The sequence below is a fragment of the Zophobas morio genome, unplaced genomic scaffold, assembly GCF_036711695.1.
Source record: "Zophobas morio isolate AGI-343-1 ecotype UQ-CSIRO unplaced genomic scaffold, CSIRO_AGI_Zmor_V1 ptg000044l, whole genome shotgun sequence".
In the NCBI taxonomy this organism is placed as follows: domain Eukaryota; kingdom Metazoa; phylum Arthropoda; class Insecta; order Coleoptera; family Tenebrionidae; genus Zophobas; species Zophobas morio.
In genome coordinates this window covers 2192606-2217250 of record NW_026972149.1, presented here as the reverse complement: position 1 = coordinate 2217250, position 24645 = coordinate 2192606, and the positions used below count along the sequence as shown (strand labels likewise).

Here is a 24645-nt window from a genome sequence, read left to right as displayed (position 1 = left end):
GAGAACTTACCATATGTTCTTATGTAATTGTGTTATGCAAAGAAAACTAAATGTATTAATAAAAAAAGGAAACCAAAAGGGAAGCTCCACTAAATTGATCACGTCTCGATCTCAACCGTGATGAATTTTTCATTAGTTGTCAGACCGAGGGGCGGAGTGTAAATGCAAAATCGATATTTCCCTATACAAATTTACCAACATGTTTAAGTCCTGTTTTTGGCTTGTTCAACGTATACGACGTATATTAACAAAAAAACAAGCCAAAAGTTAAGCCCCACCCATAACCACCCCAAGCTCAATTGTGACGAATTTTTCATTCGTTGTCAGACAGAGGGGCGGAGCCTAATTGCAAAATCCACACTTTTCTACAAAAGTTTACCATTTTAAACAAGTTTTACCTTTCAACAAGGGCAAAATGAAGCCCTAATCTGTTTTTAAAACAAATAGCAATAAATCTTGTTGATTTAAACCTAGAACTATCTTTAACAATGCTTAAAAAAACCGACGTCAACGGCAACGTAACGGCGTAAGTTTAAAGTTGGTCATCTCATTTTCTCGACCTTTCATGACCACTAGAGTACGAAGAAATAGGGCTCTCGTTTTTGTCTGTCTGTCTGTCTGTAAGTCTGTCTAACGTCCCGATTTTCTTTGTAAGTGTTCTTAAGCTGTGCGAGTGAGTTGTCGTCGTCACCCCTTGTTGCTTGGTACTCGGGACGGACTGCAGTGGCGTCTCTTATACCAGTTGACCACTAATTCCGTTTACCGAACAGATGGAATTGAAAACATGATCCCGCCCAAGTTCAGAGTACGCTTGGACGCGCACTTTGTATGCTTGCACGTAATCACTCCATGTGTTCGGTAAACGGTAAAACCAGGTTCACTAGATTTGTTTTTACGTGTAATAATACATGAAATTAAATGAAACACATGTTATTTTAAATTTTATTAATCACTATAATAGAGTAAATGTAGAATACACAAGTTAAAAAAAATAACTATATATGGTAATTAGAAGGGGATATTTCTTTACATAATTAGCGGCAACATTTAACAATTAATTATTTTGGAACAAATTGTTTCTTAACTCCACTCTTCTTCGGAAATTTGTTTTTTGGTTTGCTGTGGTTTGGAATAATCATCCTATTTGTGCATGTTATAATAACGTAAATACCAGCTTGTTTCGAGCTGCTTTCGTACTTGACGGACTTTGTTGGTTTAAAAGCTCGTGTATTGTTGGATTTCCATCGAATATCTCACAATAAATTTAGAGAGCTGAAACCCTTATGCATCGACCACAACAAATCCTGTGGTTACGATAATTCTACTCGTTTTGTACTAATCCAACTATTTTGGGCGTCGACGAATCCCAACCATCTCACGTGAAGTTTATTAGGTTCTTTTAACATTTATCGACAAGTGACACACTTTGATGACTTTCTACATTCCACAGAAATGACGTAATTAAAAATTTTTGTATACTAATAAAATTTTGCAATCTAAATGTAAACTTGTTCTAGCGTTTGTACGTATTCAGCTAAGTTTCGAAACTAGTTGTGTTAGATTTTGAATTTGTTGCATACTTCGGTAGACCATTAAGATATGTTAAAAGCTTAAAGGACCTCAGGATTGACCCTTGCGGTGTACCGCAACGACTGAATTTAACTTGGGACGTAATATCTTGACAGTTAATCCTGTGATGTTGATTTATTAAGCGTGATTTGATCGTGCACAGATAATTTTTGTCGTATTACAGTTGTAACTTACGTGTAAGTTTTGATAATGGCGCCACCTAGTTTTAATGTAATAATGATGTTTAATTCACCCATACATTTAGTATTTTCATGTTGACTACTAAATCACACAAAAATATGAAAAACGATGCACTTGTGGTCTCTCTTATCTCAAACCGACATTTGTTTGTCTGAAGATAGTCGCATACTTCCTTTTGTATAAATTATAGTCGTGACTGGCAATAAATTCAGTCCGTCTGTTTTGTCGATTAATTATAAATTAAATTCGGGAATAAATAATGGAAATACTTTCTCTCGAAACGAATTTAAGACCTCGTAAGTAAGATTGAAATCTTAAGTTTTACACATTAAGTAGTAAAGCGGTTTGCATAAATTTGCTCGCAAACTTCTGGCAATTATTCAAAAGTGAGTTAAGTCAAATGTCTACAAAGCTGTCATTTTGTAGTTTTGCGACTCGTGTGTCGGATACGTTTCATGATAACGTTGAAATTGACTAAAAAAAGAAACTACGAAGCGTCGTTGAAAACGCAGCACGCACTAAATACTGGAACATTTCATTTAAATTCGACTCTTGAGGGAAGTTGAGCAAGACTTGGCGTAGTGTCCGGGGAGTTGATACAATGCAGTCTACGATTTCTTTAGCATAAGTTATCTTACGGTTACCAGAGAGAAAAGGAAAAAGAGGTGGAAATAGTCTCTTGATGCTGGCATTGAAGCTCGACGACTTTTAATGTCCTGGTGGATTGACACTTGATCAGATAATGAATAAATCAAGTTACGGCAAATAATGGAATTTTGATTGATTGTTATTGTTGTTGGGGTTAGATAAAATAAATCCCTCAGTACACGCATTGCTTCTGTGGTGTCACTAATCATTCAATGATTTATCAATTATCAGTTGCTTGCAAAAATAGAATTTTGTCTGGTTTTCAAGAGGAGATTCAAGCGTGCATGCAAATTATTTTTTGCTCAAAATAGCTAATGATAAAATGATAAACGCACTTATAGATTTTTTATTTTTAGAAGATTGGCCATTTCATACAATGTTACAAATAAAGTTGATTTCAGCTATACAGGGTGATCGATTAAAAATTAAAAAAAACAACTTTACATAATTTATTTAGCTATAACAGAAGTCTGTGTTAACGTGTAAGCAAAGGAAGCGCATTTGCATTCTTGACAGTTTGAGTTATGTGCACAGACTAGGATAATCAGATGTTATCACAATTCCCAGGTCTAAGCATGAGTCTGATTTAACGATTACCTCCCTATTGATACAATACAAACGCGCTGAATTATTCGACTATTCGCTTGTTTATAGGAGGGTAAGAAATCATATAGTTTTTTATATTATCACTATTAATAAGCAGCAATATAGACAACCAACTATACCGCTCTTCAAAAAATAACTACAACTACAACTGAATATTATATTAAGCGTAACCAGCAACTAAAAAATGCAGGAGTTGGGAAAAAGAACAGCATACACGCAACATTTTCTCGTGTATTGGAAGCAAATGTCAAGCCTTTGTCTCGCCACATCCAGTGTTTGCAACTAGAGCGCCACGTTGTGTGATAACAAAACACTGTAGTGCACGCCGTTGTGAAACTAATAAATCATGAAATTCATATGTTGGAATATAGATGGCTGAATTGCTTTTCTCTTTTTCTACCTCTTGGTTGCTTTAGGTAAACCTATAAACTTTTTGTGGCGATTCGTTAGCTTTTACACGTTTTTCTGCCGTTTTTGTCGCAGTATAACTGGATCCGACATTTCGCTGAAAGTTACGAGATTGAGATCGTACGACATTAAATCTGTGGCGTCTTAATGAGAAACTTATTTCTAATTTGTCAGTTGATGCAGAAAATGAATGAATATTAACTTTAAGCGATTCGGATTAATTTTCTATTTCTAGTTGGAAATTATGGTGGTAAATAAGGAAATAATTTTTTAGCTCAATTTGCTTTGGCGCAACCGAAAAATTTAATTGACTACACTAATGAGCATGAAAAAGTCTAAAGCAAACAAGTGAGAAACGTGCACAGCCATTCATTATTTTAGTTATGTATAAAATATTCTGTTTGGTATGCACACTTTAATAGTATTAATTAAAATATTAATTGCATCTGAAAGACTAAACACAAACAACGGCTTTTTACCTTAAATTAATTAATACTCTGACGAGAATTTTTATCAGTTTTTAGTTTAACTATTTACATTAAATCTATTTTTTTTTTTTCATATAGAACACCCTGTATTTGTAGTTTAAGTGTGCTGTAAGATTATTGTAAAAATAAAGTATATATATATCGTACGACGGTGTCCGTCGGTCTTATAATCTCGTGCTATTTTTAATTTTGCTTATGTGGGTTGTTCTAAAAAAATGAATTTACGTTTTTTAAGGTCATGACAAAAAATAACTCATGAAAGTATCCCTGTTCCCTTGGGGACTTACCCTTTTGCTTAATCTGCTGGACACAAATGTAATTATATATGAGAAAAAAATAATGGTTATTACATGCTATACTTTGTGTAGTGTTAAGTGACTAACAGATATTTATTTCTTCCCGAGCGTAAGCGTCTGTCTGTCTGTCTGTCTGTTTGCCGTCCCGGATTTTTATTATTTTATAATCTCCGAAAGTACTACAAATAATAAAATTTATCTGTTTTTAATTTGGTTATTACAAAAATACGATTTCGTCTCCGAGATTGTGCAAAATGCAAAATTGGCCACGTCCGGGCGTTCCAGTAAATTACGACTTGCATCCAGGCAGCCACCTGCACAAAGAGCTGCCGTCTGAGTTTTGTTTGCAGTATCGTTTATCATTCTTATTTTGCTTTTTTATCGTTCAATAAAGTTTTGAAATTACTACATTTGCATTCATATTTTTGCAAAAAAAAAATTAATGACCGAATTTATTTACTATTGAAACGCCGTATGAATTATATAAAATCTTGTATTAAAAGTTTGATCCAACAGGATAAGGAGTCTTCGTTTGCTTCCATGGATACGTTTTCTTGTTAAGTTCTATTCCACATCAATTTCACTAACTTTTAGCCAGTAACTTCAAACTAATGAATAACGTTTGTGTGTGGTTTACGCATAATTTTTATGCTCGGGAGTTACACATTATCAGAATTTTCCCAGCTGAAACTGAATAATTCTGACAACAAATTGTGAGTTACTCACTTACTTTATTGTTTCTTGCGCCTATTTATACGCAGCGACGGGCACATTTAAAGCGCTGGAGAATTTACACCCTCACAGAGGATTACAGATTATCGCTAAAATATTAATGCGAGTACAACTAAATTTTTTTAGATTTTTGTTTAAACTGAAGCATCCTTTAAAAATAGTTTACTGAAACAAGAAAAATTAATACTGCTATAATAATTTTTTGCTTCCGGAGCGTAAGCTATGGAGATATTGTATAGCCACTTTTATGGTTTTTTGTGGTTTACGAATCCGACTTGATTTTTTACCCTAGGCGTCCAGATTTTCGTAAAAAAACCCACTGAATCACGTTTTAACTATTCTTCACCAGTCCAGCCATTAAAAATAGATTGTAGATAAGCGAAGAAAAATGTTGCTTCTCCGGTGGGAATAGAACCGCACGTTTACCGCGTGCCGGGCGGGTGCCCTTACCACTAGACTACGGAGGAGCTTATCTTTCCTCGCTTACTACTACGTATTATTGTGCCGCCACAAGATAAACCAATTTTGTAGGTAATAATAACAACGATTATTATTATTATTATTATTGTCTGTCACTTAATTTATCACATCCGGGATGCCTCGGAAGCAGCGCTTAACCTTATGGTCTGTCACTGTTGCAATCCCCATACCTGAAAAATTCGTCGTGTCAGAAAAAGCTTGCATTGAAACATATTTCCCTTGTGCAACGACGATTAACTTGGATTAGTGAACATTTTTGACATTTATTTGATACAAATGTGGATTTATTTGCGTCACTGTTTAATTATTGTGTTTGGAATTGAACACTGGACATGGAAATAAAAACGAAGAGACGTCAGTTAGTAAAACTATTGTCCATAATATTAATCCATTGCGCTTACACTACAAATAAAATTTAGATTTGGACGTGGTGGTGAATGTAGCCGCATCCGAAAATTGTAAGAGAACAGACGCAAATTCGAATTTCCTGTACCTTCGCAAGAAATTTGCATATATCATTAAGAAATACATTTTCATGAATGTGTGGATGTATATTAACCATCTGAGGATTTTATAAATGAAGGGGGAGTTGTGATAGCCAACTCTGCTTCTGTTTTTAATGGTGGATTTCCAAAGAGATGTGACAAGTTCAGCTGTATTTAATTACGGTTTTAATACTTTGAAAACAAAAGTATTATTTATTTATGAGTACTTCCATTATTTCTGAGGGTATTTTTTCCAGTAGAAGGGTACATAAATACTTTTTATAATAACTTGTAAGTATGGTAATTTAATTTCCCTAAATTTCCGAAGAAGTTGAGATAAATTTTCATTGTATAATAACGCTATTAAAATTAATTACTATAAATATGCAGATTATGTAAATTAGGGAAAAGTTGGTACAAACAAGGCGTTGTAATGAGCTACATAAGAATAGAACAACAAATTATAGGCTAATTATACACCACATACTGTGTACAACACTTCTTTTTGCTTCGTCACTTGTTGCTTCAGATTTTGTGTCCTGTAATGAGAATATAATATCATAAAAGGAGTGACAGAGTACTTCAAAAACTAATCGAATAGTAACCTATTAAGTTGTCTCCGAATTACCCGAAGTTCGACTACTTATAAATGCAGCCGAATATTTGGGAACTCATATTTCATGAAAGCTTCAGAAAGAAAACCATCAATTTAAAATAAATTACATCTGGACATCTCCTAATAAAAGCGTAAAAGGGAGAGCTGAAGTTAAATTTGTTCGGGAACGAGTGAAAACAGTTCTGAAACAAATTTAACCGCGCCATAGTTGACATGTTCTGCGTTAAGGTACGCTCAACATGCGACCTATTTTCCATTAGATTTTTTTGGCTTGTTTTGACCCTTTTGTTGAAATTTTCGAATTATTAAAATTCCGACCGAGAAAAGTTACTGTATGCTGCAGCATATATAACCCATTCGTCTGAGCACATTCTGTTAGCGTTTATTTCAAACATTTCAGCTATTTTATTAATTTACGAGAGCATCGTTTACTTGTTTGCCCCCAGCGTTCCTCTAATTGAAGTTGTGAGTTTAACAAAGACCGGACGAGGTTTTTTTGGGAAATTTGTTTACAGTCGGGGCGAATTGCATAATCAAACTATTTTTTTTGTACTCAAACAATGACAGCCAACACAATGTGGAATAAATACGCTTTCAGAAATATTAGCTGCTTTCACTCAAAAGTTAGATACTACTTTGTTGTATGAATAATTCACGTTTGTTGTTTTGTCTTAAAATGTAGCAACACTCATAAACAAAAGCGTATCAAATTTACATCAAAGCTCTGTTACATCACTTGAAGTGTGTAATTCAGTAAAAGCTAAAACAGAGAATTTGTGACTAAAAAAAACAAGATCAAAAGTAATTAAATTATAAGGAAAATAAGAAGCTTAATAAATGATGAAATTAATTTTTTGATCGGGAAAAATATTGTCTAATGTTATTGTCTAGTTAGAATTTCGAGAAAACTAGATGATTTGGATGACTGGCTACTTTTATGTTTTCTCGACGTTTTATGACCCTTAGAGTACGAAAAAATTGTTTGTCTGTCTGCCGTTTGTCTGTGTATTAGGAATATCGTGTAGATGATAAAACCTTAACCAAAATTTGGATAAACACTAACTCTATCCAAATTGATATACGAGTATATAATGGGAAAAGTCATTTAAAACAAACGTTTTTTTTTCCATTTACTTTAATATTGCATACATGTCTTTATTTTAATTTAAGGGTTGTCATAAAAAATAAAATTCGCAATACCAAATCTTATAATTTTTCAAAAAATCTGGATTTACTTACCATGGACCAATTTTTTGAGATCACAATTTTTAATTTTTTTCAACTTTAAGTCTTTTATTTTTTAGTTTCTCAATATATAATTTTTCGATTTTTCAATTTCTTGTTTTCTCAATTTTTCAAGTTTCCTAAATTTTATTTATTATATCAAAATTTTTCATTTTTCCATTTTCCTTCATTTTTCCGTGTTTGTTTCGATTTTATGATTTTTCGCTTTTTCAAATTTTAATCTTTCGATTTTTCAATTTTTCGTTTCTTCAGTTTTTTAAGTTCTTGATTTCCAGTTTTGCAATTTTTGATTCGAAAAGTTAAAAAATCTAAGAACTGAAGAAACCAAAAAAACTGAATCATTGACGAACTAAAATCGAGAAACCTAAAAATCGAAAAAAATCAATGAATGAAAAATTGGAAAGAAGAAAAAACGAATCAAATCAAAACTAGGAAAACCCAAAAATTATAAAATGGAAAAATTATACAAACGAAAAAGTGGAAAATCGAAATATTGCTAATCGAAGAACTAAAGAAACCAAAAAAATTTAATCACTGAAAAACTAAAAATCGAGAAACTTAAAAACCGAAAAAATCAATGAAAGAAAAAGTTGGAAAGACGCAAAAACGAATGGATTCAAAACATTGGAAAACCCAAAAATTATAAAATCGAAAAGTTATAGAATCGTAACATTGGAAGATCCAAAAAGTGAAAAATTAGATATAGAGATATTCAAAAATTAAAAACTGAAAGTCTGAAAAATCGAATAAACAAAAAAGTTTAATTATAGAATCGTTAAAAACTGTAACATTGGAAGATCCAAAAATTGAAAAATTAGATACAGAGAAATTCAAAAATTAAAAATTGAAAAACTGAAAAATCGAATAAACGAAAAAGTTTTAAAATCCAGTAATTGAAAACTGGAAAAATTGAAAAAGTGAAAACTTTGGAAAATTTTAATTATTGTTATACGGGGTGTCTGGAAAATGGCGGATTAACTCTTCAGTACATTATGTACGGGGGTTTTGGGAGTCCCAAAAAAATAAGTCAAAAATTCTTTATGACAGACTACGAAAAAAACGTAAATTTATAATAGTAAAATTGGCAACACTGCAAACAGCTAATGCTTCAAATATCTCCGGCATAGTTTCCGATTTCTTAGGAACGATGGTGACTGAAATCCACTAGTACCTCCTAAGATAAAACTGATTTTGGCAAATGATATACTCTCTAAAAAAAGAGAGGGTGGGTGGGCGGGGCTAGTACCTGCTAAGACAAGAGTAATTTTGACAAATGAGATATCCTCTAAAAAAAGAGAGGGTGGGTGGGCGGGGCTAGTACCTGATAAGATAAGAGTGATTTTGGCAAATGAGATACCTTCTAAGGAAAGAGAGGGTGGGTGGGCGGGGTGAGTACCTGCTAAGCTAAGAGTGATTTTGACAAATGAGATACCTTCTAAGAAAAGAGAGGGTGGGTGGGCGGGGTGAGTACCTGCTAAGATAAGAGTGATTTTGGCAAATGACATATCCTCTAAAAAAGAGAGGGTGGGTGGGCGGGGCTAGTATGTGCTAAGATAAGAGTGATCTTGGCAAATGAGATACCCTCTAAGAAAAGAGAGGGTGGGTGGGCGGGACAACTACCTGCTAAGATAAAACTGATTTTGGCAAATGACATGCTCTCTAAGAAAAGAGAGGGTGGGTGGGCGGGGCTAATACCTGCTAAGATAAGAGTAATTTTGACAAAGGAGTTATCCTCTAAAAAAAGAGAGGGTGGGTGGGCGGGGCTAGTACCTGATATGATAAGAGTGATTTTGGCAAATGAGATACCTTCTAAGGAAAGAGAGGGTGGGTGGGCGGGGTGAGTACCTGCTAAGCTAAGAGTGATTTTGGCAAATGAGATACCTTCTAAGAGAAGAGAGGGTCGGTGGGCGGGGTGAGTACCTGCTAAGATAAGAGTAATTTTGGCAAATGAGATATCCTCTCACTCACATAAGACTGATTAACTGACTGCTAAGAGCCTAGCGGAGAGTTAATCCACCATTTTCCGGACACCCGCTATATTTACAACAAAAGCTAGAAAAATTGCAAATAAAAAATTGAAGAAACGGAAAATTAAGAAATCTGGAAAACGGAAAAAAGGAAAAATCAAAAAATCTGAAAGTTTAAAAACCGAAAAATTGAAAATTTTCACATTAAATAAAAGAAAAATTATAAAATTGAAAAACGAAAAATTGAAAAAATAAAGAAAAAAAAACTGAAACAAAATTTTAGACTCGTGAAATTGTAAATCGAAAAATTGCAAAATCTAAAAATTGAAACATCCAAAATTTACAAAATCGAAAAACTGAAAAAATTTTCAATTGAAAACTCGATGACTCACAAATCGTAAATTTTAAATTTAAATAAAAGAATTGCAAATTCTAAAAATTGAAAAATTCAAAAGTTGAAAAATCGAAAAACTGAGAAATTTAAAATTGAAAACTCCAGAAAGTGTAAATCGAAAAACTGAAGAAACAAAAAAATGAAAAATGGAACAGTTGAAAAATTCAACTCAAAAAAGCTGCGGGAGTTTTATTTACGCCACTGGTTTTAATTTTATAGACGTTATCAGGAAACAAAAATTCCAAAAAATTGTATAATTTTTCAAAGCGGAATTTGTATTATTTTTTATTTTATCAGTGAACTAAATTAATTATTGCTTTTTCTTCCCACCAAACTCTAGTTTTTGGCTTTGGGTTAAAAATACATATCACAGATAGCAAAACTTTCAGAAACTAATTTACTGAAGGTAAATTAGTTTCTCAAAGTTTCACTTTTGATTGTTACTTAAATATTTCAGAAACGTCTTACTATTATAACCGCCGTTAAATACAAATAGGAATTAGTCCTCTCTTCATTCATTTAGATGATGTAAAATATAGGATACCGCTTGCTTAATAATTTTATCCTGACGTCAGTCTCAATCCTTTTTTGGTAACGCTCTAAGAAAACATCTTTGCTTTATATAAAACAACAACGACAAGGCTATTAATACTCTACTATTACTGCACTTACCTGTAAATTCAGGCTTCTTTCATCTGTACTCCTGAACGTTTTTTTTAATTGTGTGTTCCTGTCATACAAATTTTAATACTTTTATCTGTTTTTTTGCGTGGAATTAGCTCTTTTGTCACAGAGAAGATGCTTCACATAAAAATCAACCCGTCATGTACCATGAGTCGCTGATTAAAACAACCTCTAGAAAAATTTGTTTTCAAAGCTTACATATCAATCCCCAAGGCAGCTTTTTCGTAATTTAGCCTTTTAAAAAAATAAAACAAAAGTATTTTACACAATAAAGAAGTAATTTGTTTTATCAAAGTGCTTATTTTCCTGTGGGGGTTCGCTTTGCGCTTTTGGTAAAGTGGGGTGTCTAAATCTGATATATTTCATACAATATTATTTCAGACAAATTTGGAAAAATTTTAATATTGTTATTTTGATATCACTTTCGGTTATCTCTTCCTTTTGATATAATTCACTTAAAAGCTTGTCGTTGGGAACGAAGTGTGGAGGATACATGTCCAGTGGAGAATTTTCGTTCGTTTTTGTATATTATTTTTAATTTCGGTAAGTCTTGAAGTTATGGTGGTTCGGGAAAACGGTGGGTGATGATTTATGAGAACTATTATTAAAAGGTAGTAATCTGTCTTGTGTAGATAATTTAATTAGTTTGGGGTTCAGGATGAATTGAAAAGCTATTGTTTTTGAGCATTTATTGAGTATGACGAGATTACACAACATCTGGGGCTTAACGTTAATGCTTACAATACAACAATGAGAGATGGATGATTGCTGTGTAATCATCGATGATATATACATACATATTTACGATATAGTGATACATCTCGTTACATCATTATTTACATGTAAATCTTAACTACAAATGACGTTTCCTTCGGAAAGACTTGGGTATAAAAACTTTGAATAATAACAATTATTGTAGAAAGATATGTCTAATAAGCTTAGCGGAATGACACCACATAGGATAACCAAGGTAAGCATAAAAATGATAAAAGCGGCCTCTGAGTATTAATTACAGCAGGGACGGGGCTCGTGTCAACCGCTGTAATCGCAGTCAGCAGATAATCTTATTTGATTTAATTGTCAGGTACATAATGATAATATTAAACCGTCACCTCCTCCGTGAATCGGCTTTTATCGTCGAGATTTATAACAATGGCATGCGTCCGGGCGTGTCCAGACTTGAGATATCTGCCGTTTCGGTCAGCCGCAGGACTTTCGTTCCTTTCATCCCTGCTCTTCAGTTCTATGGAGGCTGCTCCCGCCGCTGCTTCCTCCGCAATCGTACTACAACTATTATTATCTTTCACAGCGCCGTCGCCACAGGGCTCAGTTTCAGACGCGAAAGACACACTTTGACGCTTAACTTTGACAGGCGACTCGTCCTCGCCGGTCTTCTCAGGGACCACGTCGAGCGTGTTGTTCAGCTTTCCGAGCGTTCTGGATGGATTCTCCGATTGGACGTGATCGTGGCTCCTAGCGGCATCCTGCATAGCCGTTATCTTGGACGCCAGGTGTCGGTTGCCTATGCGCATATTCTTTTCCTTGAGCATTTCCAGTTGCGTGTACAGACGTAAGAACTCCTCCTGGACATCTTGCTCCGAATACTTCGAATATTCTAAACCGCCGACCGACGAGTTCGTGCTCGTATATTGCGAATTCCCTGCACGCGTTTTCCCTAGAAATTTTGAAGTCGGCGTCTTTGACATCATCCCGGAGCTGTCGTCGCTTTGGTCATGGTTCTTAAACACCATATAAGCCTGCACAGAAAACAACCCATCAGACAAAGGATCGCGTACGATCATTAAAGCGAAATCTTTTTTGACGAATGGCAAACCGAAAAAGGAGTTTTATTGATGTTCTCAAATCAAACAGCTCAGTCTAGCCTCATAAACATACAGTTCAGTTAGTGTCACTACCAAGCGCCATTTTCCAAGACCTTGACTCAACTCCAGTCATTTTACTCCCGACGTTCCACATTTAGAAGGTTTTTGTTTTTATTTTAAATATTTTAGAGCAACGGAGGTATTACGTCGTCAGGCTAAAATATACAACTCGTTACGCTTTGTTCTCAAAGCTTGTGAGGCAGACTGTTTCATCGACACGCTCATTGGAAAATTGCTGCATTTAAAGCAATTCTCTTCTAGTAATTAGAACTTCAATTTATTGCAACAGGGAAATAATTAGCATTCACAAGCATAAGATACCCTAAAAGGACACTTGAACTTGTAGTCCCTCAATGTCGGGTACTAGCCAACCCCATAAATTGGGTCTACGAGAGCAACTACCCCTCGCCTAGCAGGACCAAACCCCTACACCGATAAGGTTCGGGTCTCGATAATAAGAGTTAGTTAAGATTGTTATTGAAGCCATATTCGGTCCATCGGGACCTATTTTTCCTATCCCCTACGGCGAGCAATAACAAAGCTACCTCTCCACCCATCTCGTTTTAACTTTCTCCTACCCCTTAACTGACCCAACATTGACCTCTTTGTAGAAACGACTTGCACTATTTCCGGATATCAAGCTAAGGTGCGACGAAAGATATAGTATGGTCATAGTGAGGACGCTAAATCCGTTTGACTGGCAAGACCTTGCCCTATTGAGTAACAAATAAAAATCATTTCAATACGGTACGGTCTGTGAAACATCCCAATGCTGGTATTTATTGAACTTTATAGGAGATCCGCTATAAAATTCATTCATAAATACTCTATGTCTTTCGTCAAACTTTACCCCGCTCATTCTATTCTGACTTTCCCGTACCCTCGAACCTAACAAGTTCAGGAACTGCGGACCCGACAAAGCTTAGACCTGTCTATAAAAAGCGTTTTACACCAACGCGAAGGTGGAGGTTGGCTTGATCAAGAAAGGTCATGTGTTCGTTAGAATAAGAGAGGTTCGGAAATTCTCTTTTTTTGTTACATCAAATTGAGTCGTCTGGTGAGCGTCACGTACTATTTTTACGAAATCGTTGTTTGTAGGTTTAAAATTTTGACTAGATTTTTGAGGTAAACGTTGCAGTTTTACATAAATTGTCCAATTACTGTGGGCTTTATTTCGTACTTAGAGTTGTATGATGGTAATATACATAATTTTTATTGGCAGAAATTCTTTTATTTTTCTTCTTTGTATCGACGTAACTTATTACAACATTCACTAAAATAAACTGTTTATTAAAGAAAGATATGCAAAAGTATGGTCGGTACGCAGCAGAAAAGGGTTTGAGACTGATTCGCCTCCTCATTGCCGGTTTTCATAATCCCCAAACACTTAGATCGGTTAAAGTGGACAAGGAACAAAGTTTCCTGGTTTGATTACAGAAAACTTTGAATTACAAACGAGAATTATTTGAGACAATATTTTAAACTAACCAGTAGAGTGATTTTTTTGACAATAATAAATCTTTATTTAGTAACTTTACTAAATCTGGTATTTCGTTGCTGGATGACCTGTTATTGAGTTAATTTTGAGACCCTCTTTTTTTGAAAAATTTAAAACAATCTTGAGGTTCTAGGTATTCCTATTTATTTTCTTCATTTAATTAAATTTCGTAAAGGATCGTCACTGGCCAAAATCACTCTTATCTTAGCAGATACTAGCCCCGCCCACCCACCCTCTCTTTTCTTAGAGAGCACGTCATTTGCCAAAATCAGTTTTATCTTAGCAGCTACTAGCCCCACCCACCCACCCTCTCTTTTCTTAAGAGGGTATATCATCTGCCAAAATCACTCTTATCTTGGCAGGTACTAGCCCCGCCCACCCACCCTCTCTTTTCTTAAAGGGTATATCATTTGCCAAAATCAGTTTTATCTTAGAAGGTAGTAGTGGATTTCAGTCACCATCGTTACTAAGAAATCAGAAACTATACCGGAGGTATTCACGCATTAGGACCGTACCATGGTGCCAATTTTACTTTTATAAAATCACGTTTTCTTCGTAATCTACATTATAGAGAATTTTTTTGGGACTCCCTAAACCCCCGTACATAACGTACTGAAGAGTTAATCGGCCATTTTCCAGACACCCGGTATAAGAACAATTACAATTTTTTAAAGTTTTAACTTTTTCAATTTGTCGAGTTTTCAAAAACTCGATTTTGATTTTTTTCATTTATTGGATTTTTCAATATTTCAATTTTTAATTTTTGAATTTCTCCATATTTAATTTTTCAATTTTTGGATCTTACAATGTTACAGTTTTTAAAGATTTTATAACTTTTCGATTTTATAATTTTTGGGTTTTCCAATGTTTTGAATCGATTCGTTTTTTCTTCTTTCCAATTTTTTCATTCATTGATTTTTTTCGATTTTTAAGTTTCTCGATTTTTAAATTTTTAATGATTACATTTTTTTGGTTTCTTTAGTTCTTCGATTTCCAATTTTTCGATTTTACAATTTCTCGTTTTGATAAGTTTTCCATTTTACAATATTTTCGTTTTCCTAGTTTTGATTGCGTTCGTTTTTTCTTCTTTCCAATTTTTTCATTCTTTGATTTTTTCGATTTTTAAGTTTCTCGACTTTTAGTTTTTCAATGATTCAATTTTTTTTGGTTTCTTCAGTGCTTCAATTTTTTCAATATTTCGATTTTTCAACTTTTCGAATCAAAAATTGCAAAACTGGAAATCAAGAACTTAAAAAACTAAAGAAACGAAAAATGCAAAAATCGAAAGTTTAAAATTTGAAAAATTAAATAAGCGAAAAATCATAAAATGGAAACAAACACGGAAAAATGAAGGGAAATGGAAAAAAAACTCGAAAACACGAAAGTGAATAAATCGGTGAAAATGAAAAATAAAAATTAAGAACTTGAAAAATTGAGGAAACGAAAAATTGAAAAATAGAAAAATTATAAATTGATAAAATAAAAAATTGAAAAAATTGTGAACTCAAAAAATTGGTCCATATTGAGGTTCTAGGTATTCTTGTTTGGAAAGAATTTGAAAGTGCTTTGGAGTCTCTAGTTTCTTTTCTTATAACAATTTAATTAAATTTCGTAAAGGATACGTCATTTGCCAAAATCACTCTTAACCTAAGAGGTACCATCCCCGCCCACCCACCGTCTCTTTTCTTAGAGAACATGTCATTTGCCAAAATCAGTTTTATCTTAGCAGGTAGTAGCCCCGCCCACCCACCCTCTCTTTTCTTAGACAGTATCTCATTTGCCAAAATCACTCTTATCTTGCCAGGTACTAGCCCCGCCCACCCGCCCTCACTTTTCTTAGGCCGCCGTACATAACGTACTGAAGAAATCCGCCATTTTCCAGACACCCGGTATAACAATAATTAACATTTTTTAAAATTTTAACTTTTTCAATTTCTAGAGTTTTCAAAAACTGCAACTTTAGCGCTGCTTCGTATTATCAAAATAGCGCGCGAAATTATTTCCATCTTGTTTCACATATTCCCCAAGGCACCTTATACCACTGTTTTAAAAAATGTCTTTTATGCAAGGTAACGCTCGATGAGTTGTGAGCAGTCATTAATAGCCTCTAGTTTCTTTTCTTATAATAATTTAATTAAATTTCGTAAAGGATACGTCATTGGCCAAAATCATTCTTATCTTAGCAGTTACTAGCCCCGCCCACCCACCCTCTCTTTTCTTAAAAAGCATGTCATTTGCCAAAATCAGTTTTATCTTAGCAGGTAGTAGCCCCGCCCACCCACCCTCTCTTTTCTTAGACAGTATCTCATTTGCCAAAATCACTCTTATCTTGGCAGGTACTAGCCTCGCCCACCCGCCCTCTCTTTCCTTAGAGGGTATCTCATTTGCCAAAATCATTCTTATCGTAGCAGGTACTAGCCCCGCCCACCCACCCTATCTTTTCTTAGAGGGTATCTCATTTGTCAAAATCACTCTTAGCAGATACTAGCCCGCCCACCCACCCTCTGTTTTCTTAGAGGATACGTCATTTGCCAAAATCAGTTTTATCTTAGGAGGTACTAGTGGATTTCAGTCACCATCGTTCCTAAAAAATCAGAAACTATGCCGGAGATATTTGAAGCATTAGCTGCTTGCAGTGTTGCCAATTTTACTATTATAAATTTCTCTTTTCTTAGACCGCCGTACATAACGTACTGATGAAATCCGCCATTTTCCAGACACCCGGTATAACAATAATTAAAATTTTTTAAAGTTTTAACTTTTTGAATTTTTCGAGTTTTCAAAAACTGGATTTTGATTTTTCCATTTATTGGATTTTTCAAAATTTCAATTTTTAATTTTTGAATTTCTCCATATTTAATTTTTCACTTTTTGGATCTTTCAATGTTACAGTTTTTAAAGATTCTATAAATAACTTATCGATTTTATAATTTTTGGGTTTTCTAATGCTTTGATCGATTCGTTTTTTCTTCTTTCCAATTTTTTCATTCATTGATTTTTTTTCGATTTTTAAGTTTCTCGACTTTTAGTTTTTCAATGATTCCACTTTTTTTGGTTTCTTCAGTGCTTCGATTTTTCAATTTTTCGATTTTTGGATCTTCCAATGTTATCGTTATTAAGGATTCTATAACTTTTCGATTTTATAATTTTTGGGTATCTTTTGTATCTCACTACAATACAAAAGTAAATGTTCTAAATTCTTCCATTTCCGTCTGTCTGTCTGTCTGTCCGTCTGTCGGTCTATCTGCCGTCTGTCCGGATTTTTATTAGACAGATAATTCGCTGCTATCATTTTATCATTTTGTTTTACCTCCTCTAGCTCGTTTCTTCAAGCTTGGCTAACAACTTTCTGGCGCCCACCAACGTCAATAGAACGAATTGGTGTACCTTTTGTACGTTGATTTCTGTAATCGACTGGCAAAATATTTCATTTAGAATTCCACTCGGGGAGGGTCGTAGCTCAAAATTGGCCTTTAAAACGTCTTTATGAAACGAAAAATAAATTTGATTAGGCATATAATACAAGAATGATTAGATTGTGCTGCTTGTGGACTGTAAACGAAACCTGCAGGGTAGGAACTCCCAAAATGTAATTGTAAATTTATGCACGATTATTGGAAAAGCTGAATAATTAGATTTTCATTGGTAACTTAATCACGTTGAAGAGCGTAATTTACACGGTCGTAGCACACAAATAATTTCCGCAGGTAGATTTTATGAGTAATTTTTACAAATTACGCACTCTGAACAAATATGTAGGTTTGTAGTGGATGTTCAAAGTGGAAAAATTTCGTTGCGTTGGTAAATTGATTAGCTTAATTATTTTTGACGCGTTGTTTGTAATTAAGCTAGAAATAATAACAGTGAATAAATTCATTCGGACGAGGGTAATTCATGCGGCTGTAATTTTTATTTATCATCCACTTCCGGCACTAGCTCTTACGGTTTTTAATTAAAAAAAATCTGTGATTATTGAGAGACAAGGGCCGAAAAGAAGTTTAATATTGCAGATATAATCCCGAAATTCTTTCATTTCGTATGTGATTTCTTCAGGCAGAAAGATTCTGTGAAATAGACTGACAACAACCGAGCCCTGAATAGGCTGCGAGTAATTTATTACTTCGTCTGCTCCACTTCCGATCACACAATACCTCACTAATGAGAATCTCACTTTCTGTCAGAAAATATAGTACATGATTTCTACAAATCAAAGAAGAAAGAAAGCTATTGTAAATAATTGGACAATTTCTCTAAAATAACCTCTCACTATTCGCGCAACTTTAGCGCTGCTTCGTATTATCAAAATAGCGCCCGAAATTATTTCCATCTTGTTTCACATATTCCCCAAGGCACCTTATACTACTGTTTTAAAAAATGTCTTTTATGCAAGGTAACGCTCGATCAGTTGTGAGCAGTCATTAATATCCAAAAGAGACGTCTCACTCTTTTATAAAACGCGAACTACCACCAGACGAATTATGGAAAATGCTTTCTTCCATTTTCTCCGAATGTGGCAATATGGAAATTCTGAATTTAAAAAAAGTTAACAGTTCCAAAGCAAATCGATGGAATTAATTATCGTTATTTAGCATTACATGAAAAGCCATTTTGACTGACTTCGTGGAAACCTGACCTATACGTTCAATGAGCAATTAATTACTTAACGTTTGTGTTTTATTATAAAGCGAGCTTTCACAATTTTAAGCTCATATTAAAGTGTCAATATTTTTCAAACTTGCCTTATTGGCCGTACGAGGTAAAAAGATCACCTTACATGGAATAATTTATTTTCGATATATTAGAGAAGTTTCTCTCAAGTTGTTCAAGTTTCACCAAAAGGCGAACTGATTAATCAACTTTAAATGTATTGTAGATTTCAAAGCTCTGTAGTTCACCAAAGAAATCCTTTGCAGTATGAGAACGTAGGAAACTTTTTGACTCAATTCGGATCTCCAATACCCACGTTAAAACTTTCACTACTTTGATTGAAGCCCTCATAGCTACACTATTTTCAGCCTTATAATTTTCATTCAATTAACGTTTTAATTATCTTTCAAGATGCAGTTAATTAATATACAAAATTAAATCCTCTTGAATGCGCAGGTAGAAAGGAGAACAAACTCGCTATAAAGATGTACCTAGTTAACTATTTTCTAGAAACTGAAGACTCTTGTCGAAACCTAATTACATAAAATGCCTTTGTAAGGTGCATCTTTTTATAAAACAATTTTTGCAGCAATTATTTTTTAGCTTCGTTGTAAGCAAAATCACGGATAATTATTTCCCGAAAATACAAAAATTAGACTAGTGGTTAATTTCTTTATCGACTCTTACGGCGATTGATTATAACGGTCGCGTCATATGACTCGCTGCGTTCGCTATTTCTTTAGAAATATTTTCATCAATTTTTACTTACACTAGAAAATCTACCACAGCGAAACGTAGGTAATTATGGAACGAAACGTCACATTTTATGTAGTAATGCAGACATTTAGTAGTTTTATATCCACCCAAATAAATCCTTTGGATATAAATTACAAACTACGAGTTTTATCGGACAATGTGGATTGCAATGAAAATTTATATGAAATTAAATGACAGTGTAATAAATAACTACAACCAATCGTGGTTCGTGAAATGTGTGAATAATTGCAATTCGTGTCAAAAACAAATTTTCCCTCTAAAAAAACATTGTGTGTTGACACTAACGTCAACTCTGTGATCCTTTTAAGACTGTAAAATAATAAGTACGAGCACGTTCATTCTTCCTTTAATTACAGGCACTTGAATACTCACGATAATAAATTTGATTATACAATTTTGAAAAATTTTGGCACGACTTGACAGAATTCGTGCGCTGGACTCCTCGCTGACTGAATCAACTGAATAATAACCGTTTCTGCAGGTGGCCTCTATTTAAACGCATAATTTCCTTCTACAGGTTTCATGATCGAGGTCTTTCTGGAATCCATCGTGACTTTCGCTTCCAGGTCTTTCTTTAGCGAACGCCGCTCGGCCGTCGTCATCGACTTAACTAGGCTCTGTCTGGACTGAACTGGCTTGGATTGCGAACGCCGCTTCGAGGTTTTTCTGGGCGCTGCTTCGAGACTTCCGGTATCCGGCTCCAGATTTGTCTTTATGCGAACGCCGTCTGGCCGTGTCACCGGTGATCATCGCCGTACGGTACATTTAGAGTATCGAGGAAGTTAAATACCTTGTAATACAAAACTGATGTTATGTTTTGAGGTTAAGTATTGAGTTTATTTATTATTACTGTTTGGAAATATGCAACTATGAAAGCGATCACGGAACGAGATATAATCTAGGCATCAAAACACCGTACGTGAGCTCACTGAGCTAATGTAGGATGCATGGTTTGTGTGATAATCCTGCAAGTTTGTTAGATCGAATATGACAGGTTGCCGTAAAATTATTACATGGAAAATTAGGTGCATCTTAATGCAATTACAGATTTAGAACACGTATTTAGTGATTAATCGTTGTCTCGTGAAGTATATATTCATTAAACATTCTGCTCACAAGATTCATTATATTATCAAACCATGGGAATTAAGTGGAACAGTAGCACAATTGAAAATGTTGAGTTAAGGCGTACGCGACACATCCTCATCATATGAAAAGAATATAAACTGTTAACTTGGGGTAAATCTTAACAGAGAGTATGAATTATGAATGTAGAGAATATGTTATACCCTACCTTGCTGCCAAAAATGAGACACAGAAGTAATGTTACGGTAAGCTGCGTATGACAGAAGAAAATAATGTAGAGCAGGTCTGGGTTAGCAGGCTTTTGCAGGAACAACCTGAACAAACAATAACAATAGCATCATTTGAATTTTAATAATAGAGTAGAAAGTGTCAAATCGTGAAGTCTTAAACCTTGTTTTGCAAGTCTTGAAGGGTAAATTCGGTCTAAAACAGTGTAATCAAGTTGTTTGTTACCGTGTTTCTACGCATTTAACAGACAGAGACTATAATTAAACATAAGTCCCACGGATCGCTATAAAGAACGCGATAACGCAACGCGGGATAAAAACATGCATACACAATCCGATATTTGCATTTTATATTGAAAATCCCAAGCAGACTCAACTTTGTCGACTTTACTCTGCAGATCACTGAATTTATATGGAGATAAGATTGTAAAGTGATCCCCAGGACAGCACGTCTAAACTGGTACGACAGGACATCCAGAGGGATCTGTAAAGTGCGGTAAACTTTCCGAATTTAAAACGAACTAATGGACTAACTCTCCAATGCTTGCAAAAATAAAACTAAATGTGCCCCGAGCTTCGCGCTGTAATTGAATCATAAACGTCCTGCATCCCTTTCTAAAGATTTCACCTTAAATCCTAGCTCTACATTGACACAGCTGTGACAGATCATTCAAGTAGTGAAACCGAAATCGGATAACCGAAATAAGAATACGGAATATAAAATACAATTTAAATTTACTCGTGTTATGGAGCAGCTTTATTTCTCGGGACGTTTGGCCTCGTTTGAACGAAACTTTATGAATTTGAATGTCTTATGTAAATTCATTATGGTTGCAGCCGAACTGATTGTACAAACGAGAATCTAGCGAGCAATTTACGACACTTTATAAAGAGTATTTTATTTTGATACTCTTTAAACACTAAATACTCCTGCAGGATTTGCTTCTTCTAAAACTCTCTCTAAAAGACTCTTACATGAGAAATCTTTATTAATACAAACCAATAAGCTGCCTTTTGACTTGTTCCAAATTGAAAATCCTACGAAGAACAAGTAATTGATCGTCTCAGTGTAAAATGAAAACTTCTTTACAAAAAAACTTAGCTACGTGAAACGCTGTTGCTGCAACTACCAAGAAAACTAATAAAAATTTATGTTTCTTACAACTTCACTAATTATAGAACGGCATATCATTGAGTTCCTTTGAAGGCATTATATCTTTAAGCTCTTTGTTGTTTCAAACAATATAATGTCTTTCAAATAAGAGTGAAAAGAAGTGAATCTATCGAAAACAATTCCGTGTTCCTTTAAGTCTTAAAAGACGCTTTCATTCTTTTACAAGCACGAGTTTTGAAATTGACAAGTGCTAAAACAGCTTATTATTAAAATATAAAAATGGATATTCACTTCCAGCATTCCTGTTTTTGAAATTAACAGACATCTTTGGATTTGAATTAATTATTCACGTCATTGTTTAAAAGGTTAATATTTTTGTAAATTTGTACCCTCAACTAAATTTAAGCCATTAAAAACAAGACCGTACTTCAATAAACATTTTTGGAACAACATTTGTATTTATGGAACTTCAGCAACTGATTCAAGTAACAAGGCTGTTGTTTTTCATGGCTTCTTTAAATTGAAATTTCGTTGAAAAGTAATTTCCTGTTAGGTATAGTGTAATGAAGAGCGTAGAAACACGTTTCTTTTGCAATTTTTAATTAAAACGAAAAATGTATTGAAATTGTTACCCTTTAGCTGCACTGGCCATCACAAAAACTTGAATGAATGCGTACTTACATCGATATATTTAGAAACACTGAGAGAAGGAATTCATTATAAATGGCCATGGAAATGAAGCGACTTTCATTAAATTCGGATGGGGCTTTTCGTACGACGATACACAGCCGTATTCCCCAGACCAGAAACATAACTTCCACTGAAAGCATAAAAGAACAAAACTTGAGGCAAAGTGCGCAAATCATTTCATTAACTTGCAAAGCATTAAATCAACAAGTAATTAGTATGGTTTTTATGCGCAACCAATGGTCTGCGTTAATGGAAGGTTGGGAAATTATACTGTTAAGGTCGGTTCTTCGGGCTTCTAGTTAACTTGTGATTAAACAACTTTTAGTTAGCCGCGAGTCTTAATTACATAGAGAATACGTTTGAAGATGTTTGTGGGTTAACAAAATAGGCTATACACACAGCCGCAAACTTTGATGCTAATTCTGTATTGATTTAAATTTTAGAAAAAAAATGCTTATTATGACAGTTTTTACTTGTCATTAATGTCATTTCTACGCTGTCATTTAAAGTTAAAATTTTGTTTTTGTGCTAGGAAGTGAAAATCGTGAAAATGGTTTATTCTGCTGAACAAGACACTCAATAAATTTGTTTCTTTTTACTATAATGAATTAGTTTCATTTTTTTAATAAGAATACAACTATACAGATGCCTGTGCTATTTGTCGTCATTTAGTAAAATGCGCATAAAGTGATAGGCGACACGCTTTCATGACCTACTTCGACCCTATAATCATTTATAGAAACTCTGTACAACAGCAGGGTCTCCACTGTTCAATCGAGACTTACTTGTCCATGACTTTGAATGGGGATTTCAATGTGGTTTTCACAAAACAAAAATTATTAGTCCATTATTTCTTTTTTGAAAATAAATTTTATTTTAAAATTTTCTTGTTCTTGATTCGTCCAAGTCCTATTTATGTAATTTAGTACTAATTTGTCAGGTTTTACTATGTGTTATATACAAACAAAGTTATTTTCGTTAACAAGTAAAGTTCAGTTTTTTGCAAAGCTGTGTACGTGTAATATTTATTACACTCAACTGAACTTGGAACAAAGTTAGCATTTTTTAATTTTAAAATTTATGGAAGTTATTGCGCCTACAAGTTGCGGTTAATCACAAGTTAGAGAATTAAGAAAAAGCCACGCTTGGAATTGTGTTGAAAAGAAAGGATTCGGGATTAGTTTTATCATGCAAAGATTAAGAAGTGCTAATCGTGGGGCTTACATGTCGTGAACGAGTGGTCCCACCAGTCGGTGCGGCATAAGTAGGCCTTAAGGTCATCAGCCGTGCGTCCAACGATGACAACGGGAGGAGCAACGAGGGTTCGGATGGCCAGGAAAACCGTAAAAATGGCTACTATAACGCCAAGGCGCTTTAACAGGTTCATGTCTGTAATCTTGACGGCCTTAGCAGAGCGAACGCGGAAGATGACGGAAATTCTGCAAGATAAGACGTGGTGGTTTTACCACAACGGACTAAACTTCTGCTAATATACATAAATTAGCGACTCATTTAAATGCATTTATTTTCAAGGCGTGTCACCTTAACCAAGACTGAAAATTGCAGGAAAATGAAATGTTATTAGATATTTCCCGAGATATCCTAAGAGGTTACTAACTTTTGCCCAAAAGTATTCTCATTTATGTTGCGCTACTTTGCTTTCGTTTTTTGTTTTTAATTAATTATAACTTCGCCGTTTCTGAATTCATTATTACGAAAACCATATTTTACGGTTTTGTGTATTTGTTCTTTTTTTTTAAGTAAACTCTCACCGCCATGTCTTCAACATCAAAGCTCCGTAGGTTAACGAAAAGCCGATTTCTCGAAGCCACACGCGTGCGATGCAGGTATACATGTTGGGTCGAGGGTACATCACAATCATCTGAAAAAAAACCGAACAAACT

General features: G+C 34.4%; 1 protein-coding gene across 1 annotated transcript in view; it reads right to left on the bottom strand.

Moving 5' to 3' along the window:
* Nucleotides 1–11524: 11524 nt before the first annotated feature.
* Nucleotides 11525–24645, bottom strand: part of LOC135141776 (metabotropic glycine receptor) — a 177984-nt gene continuing 164863 nt past the window's right edge. Inside the window, exons 7-11 of the mRNA XM_064073207.1 lie at nucleotides 24514–24623; nucleotides 23966–24180; nucleotides 22733–22871; nucleotides 20919–21024; nucleotides 11525–12576 (exon numbers count right to left, since the gene is read on the bottom strand). Coding sequence (XP_063929277.1) covers nucleotides 11920–12576; nucleotides 20919–21024; nucleotides 22733–22871; nucleotides 23966–24180; nucleotides 24514–24623 — 1227 coding nt within the window. The 3' untranslated portion in view covers nucleotides 11525–11919. The remainder of the gene's footprint in view (nucleotides 12577–20918; nucleotides 21025–22732; nucleotides 22872–23965; nucleotides 24181–24513; nucleotides 24624–24645) is intronic.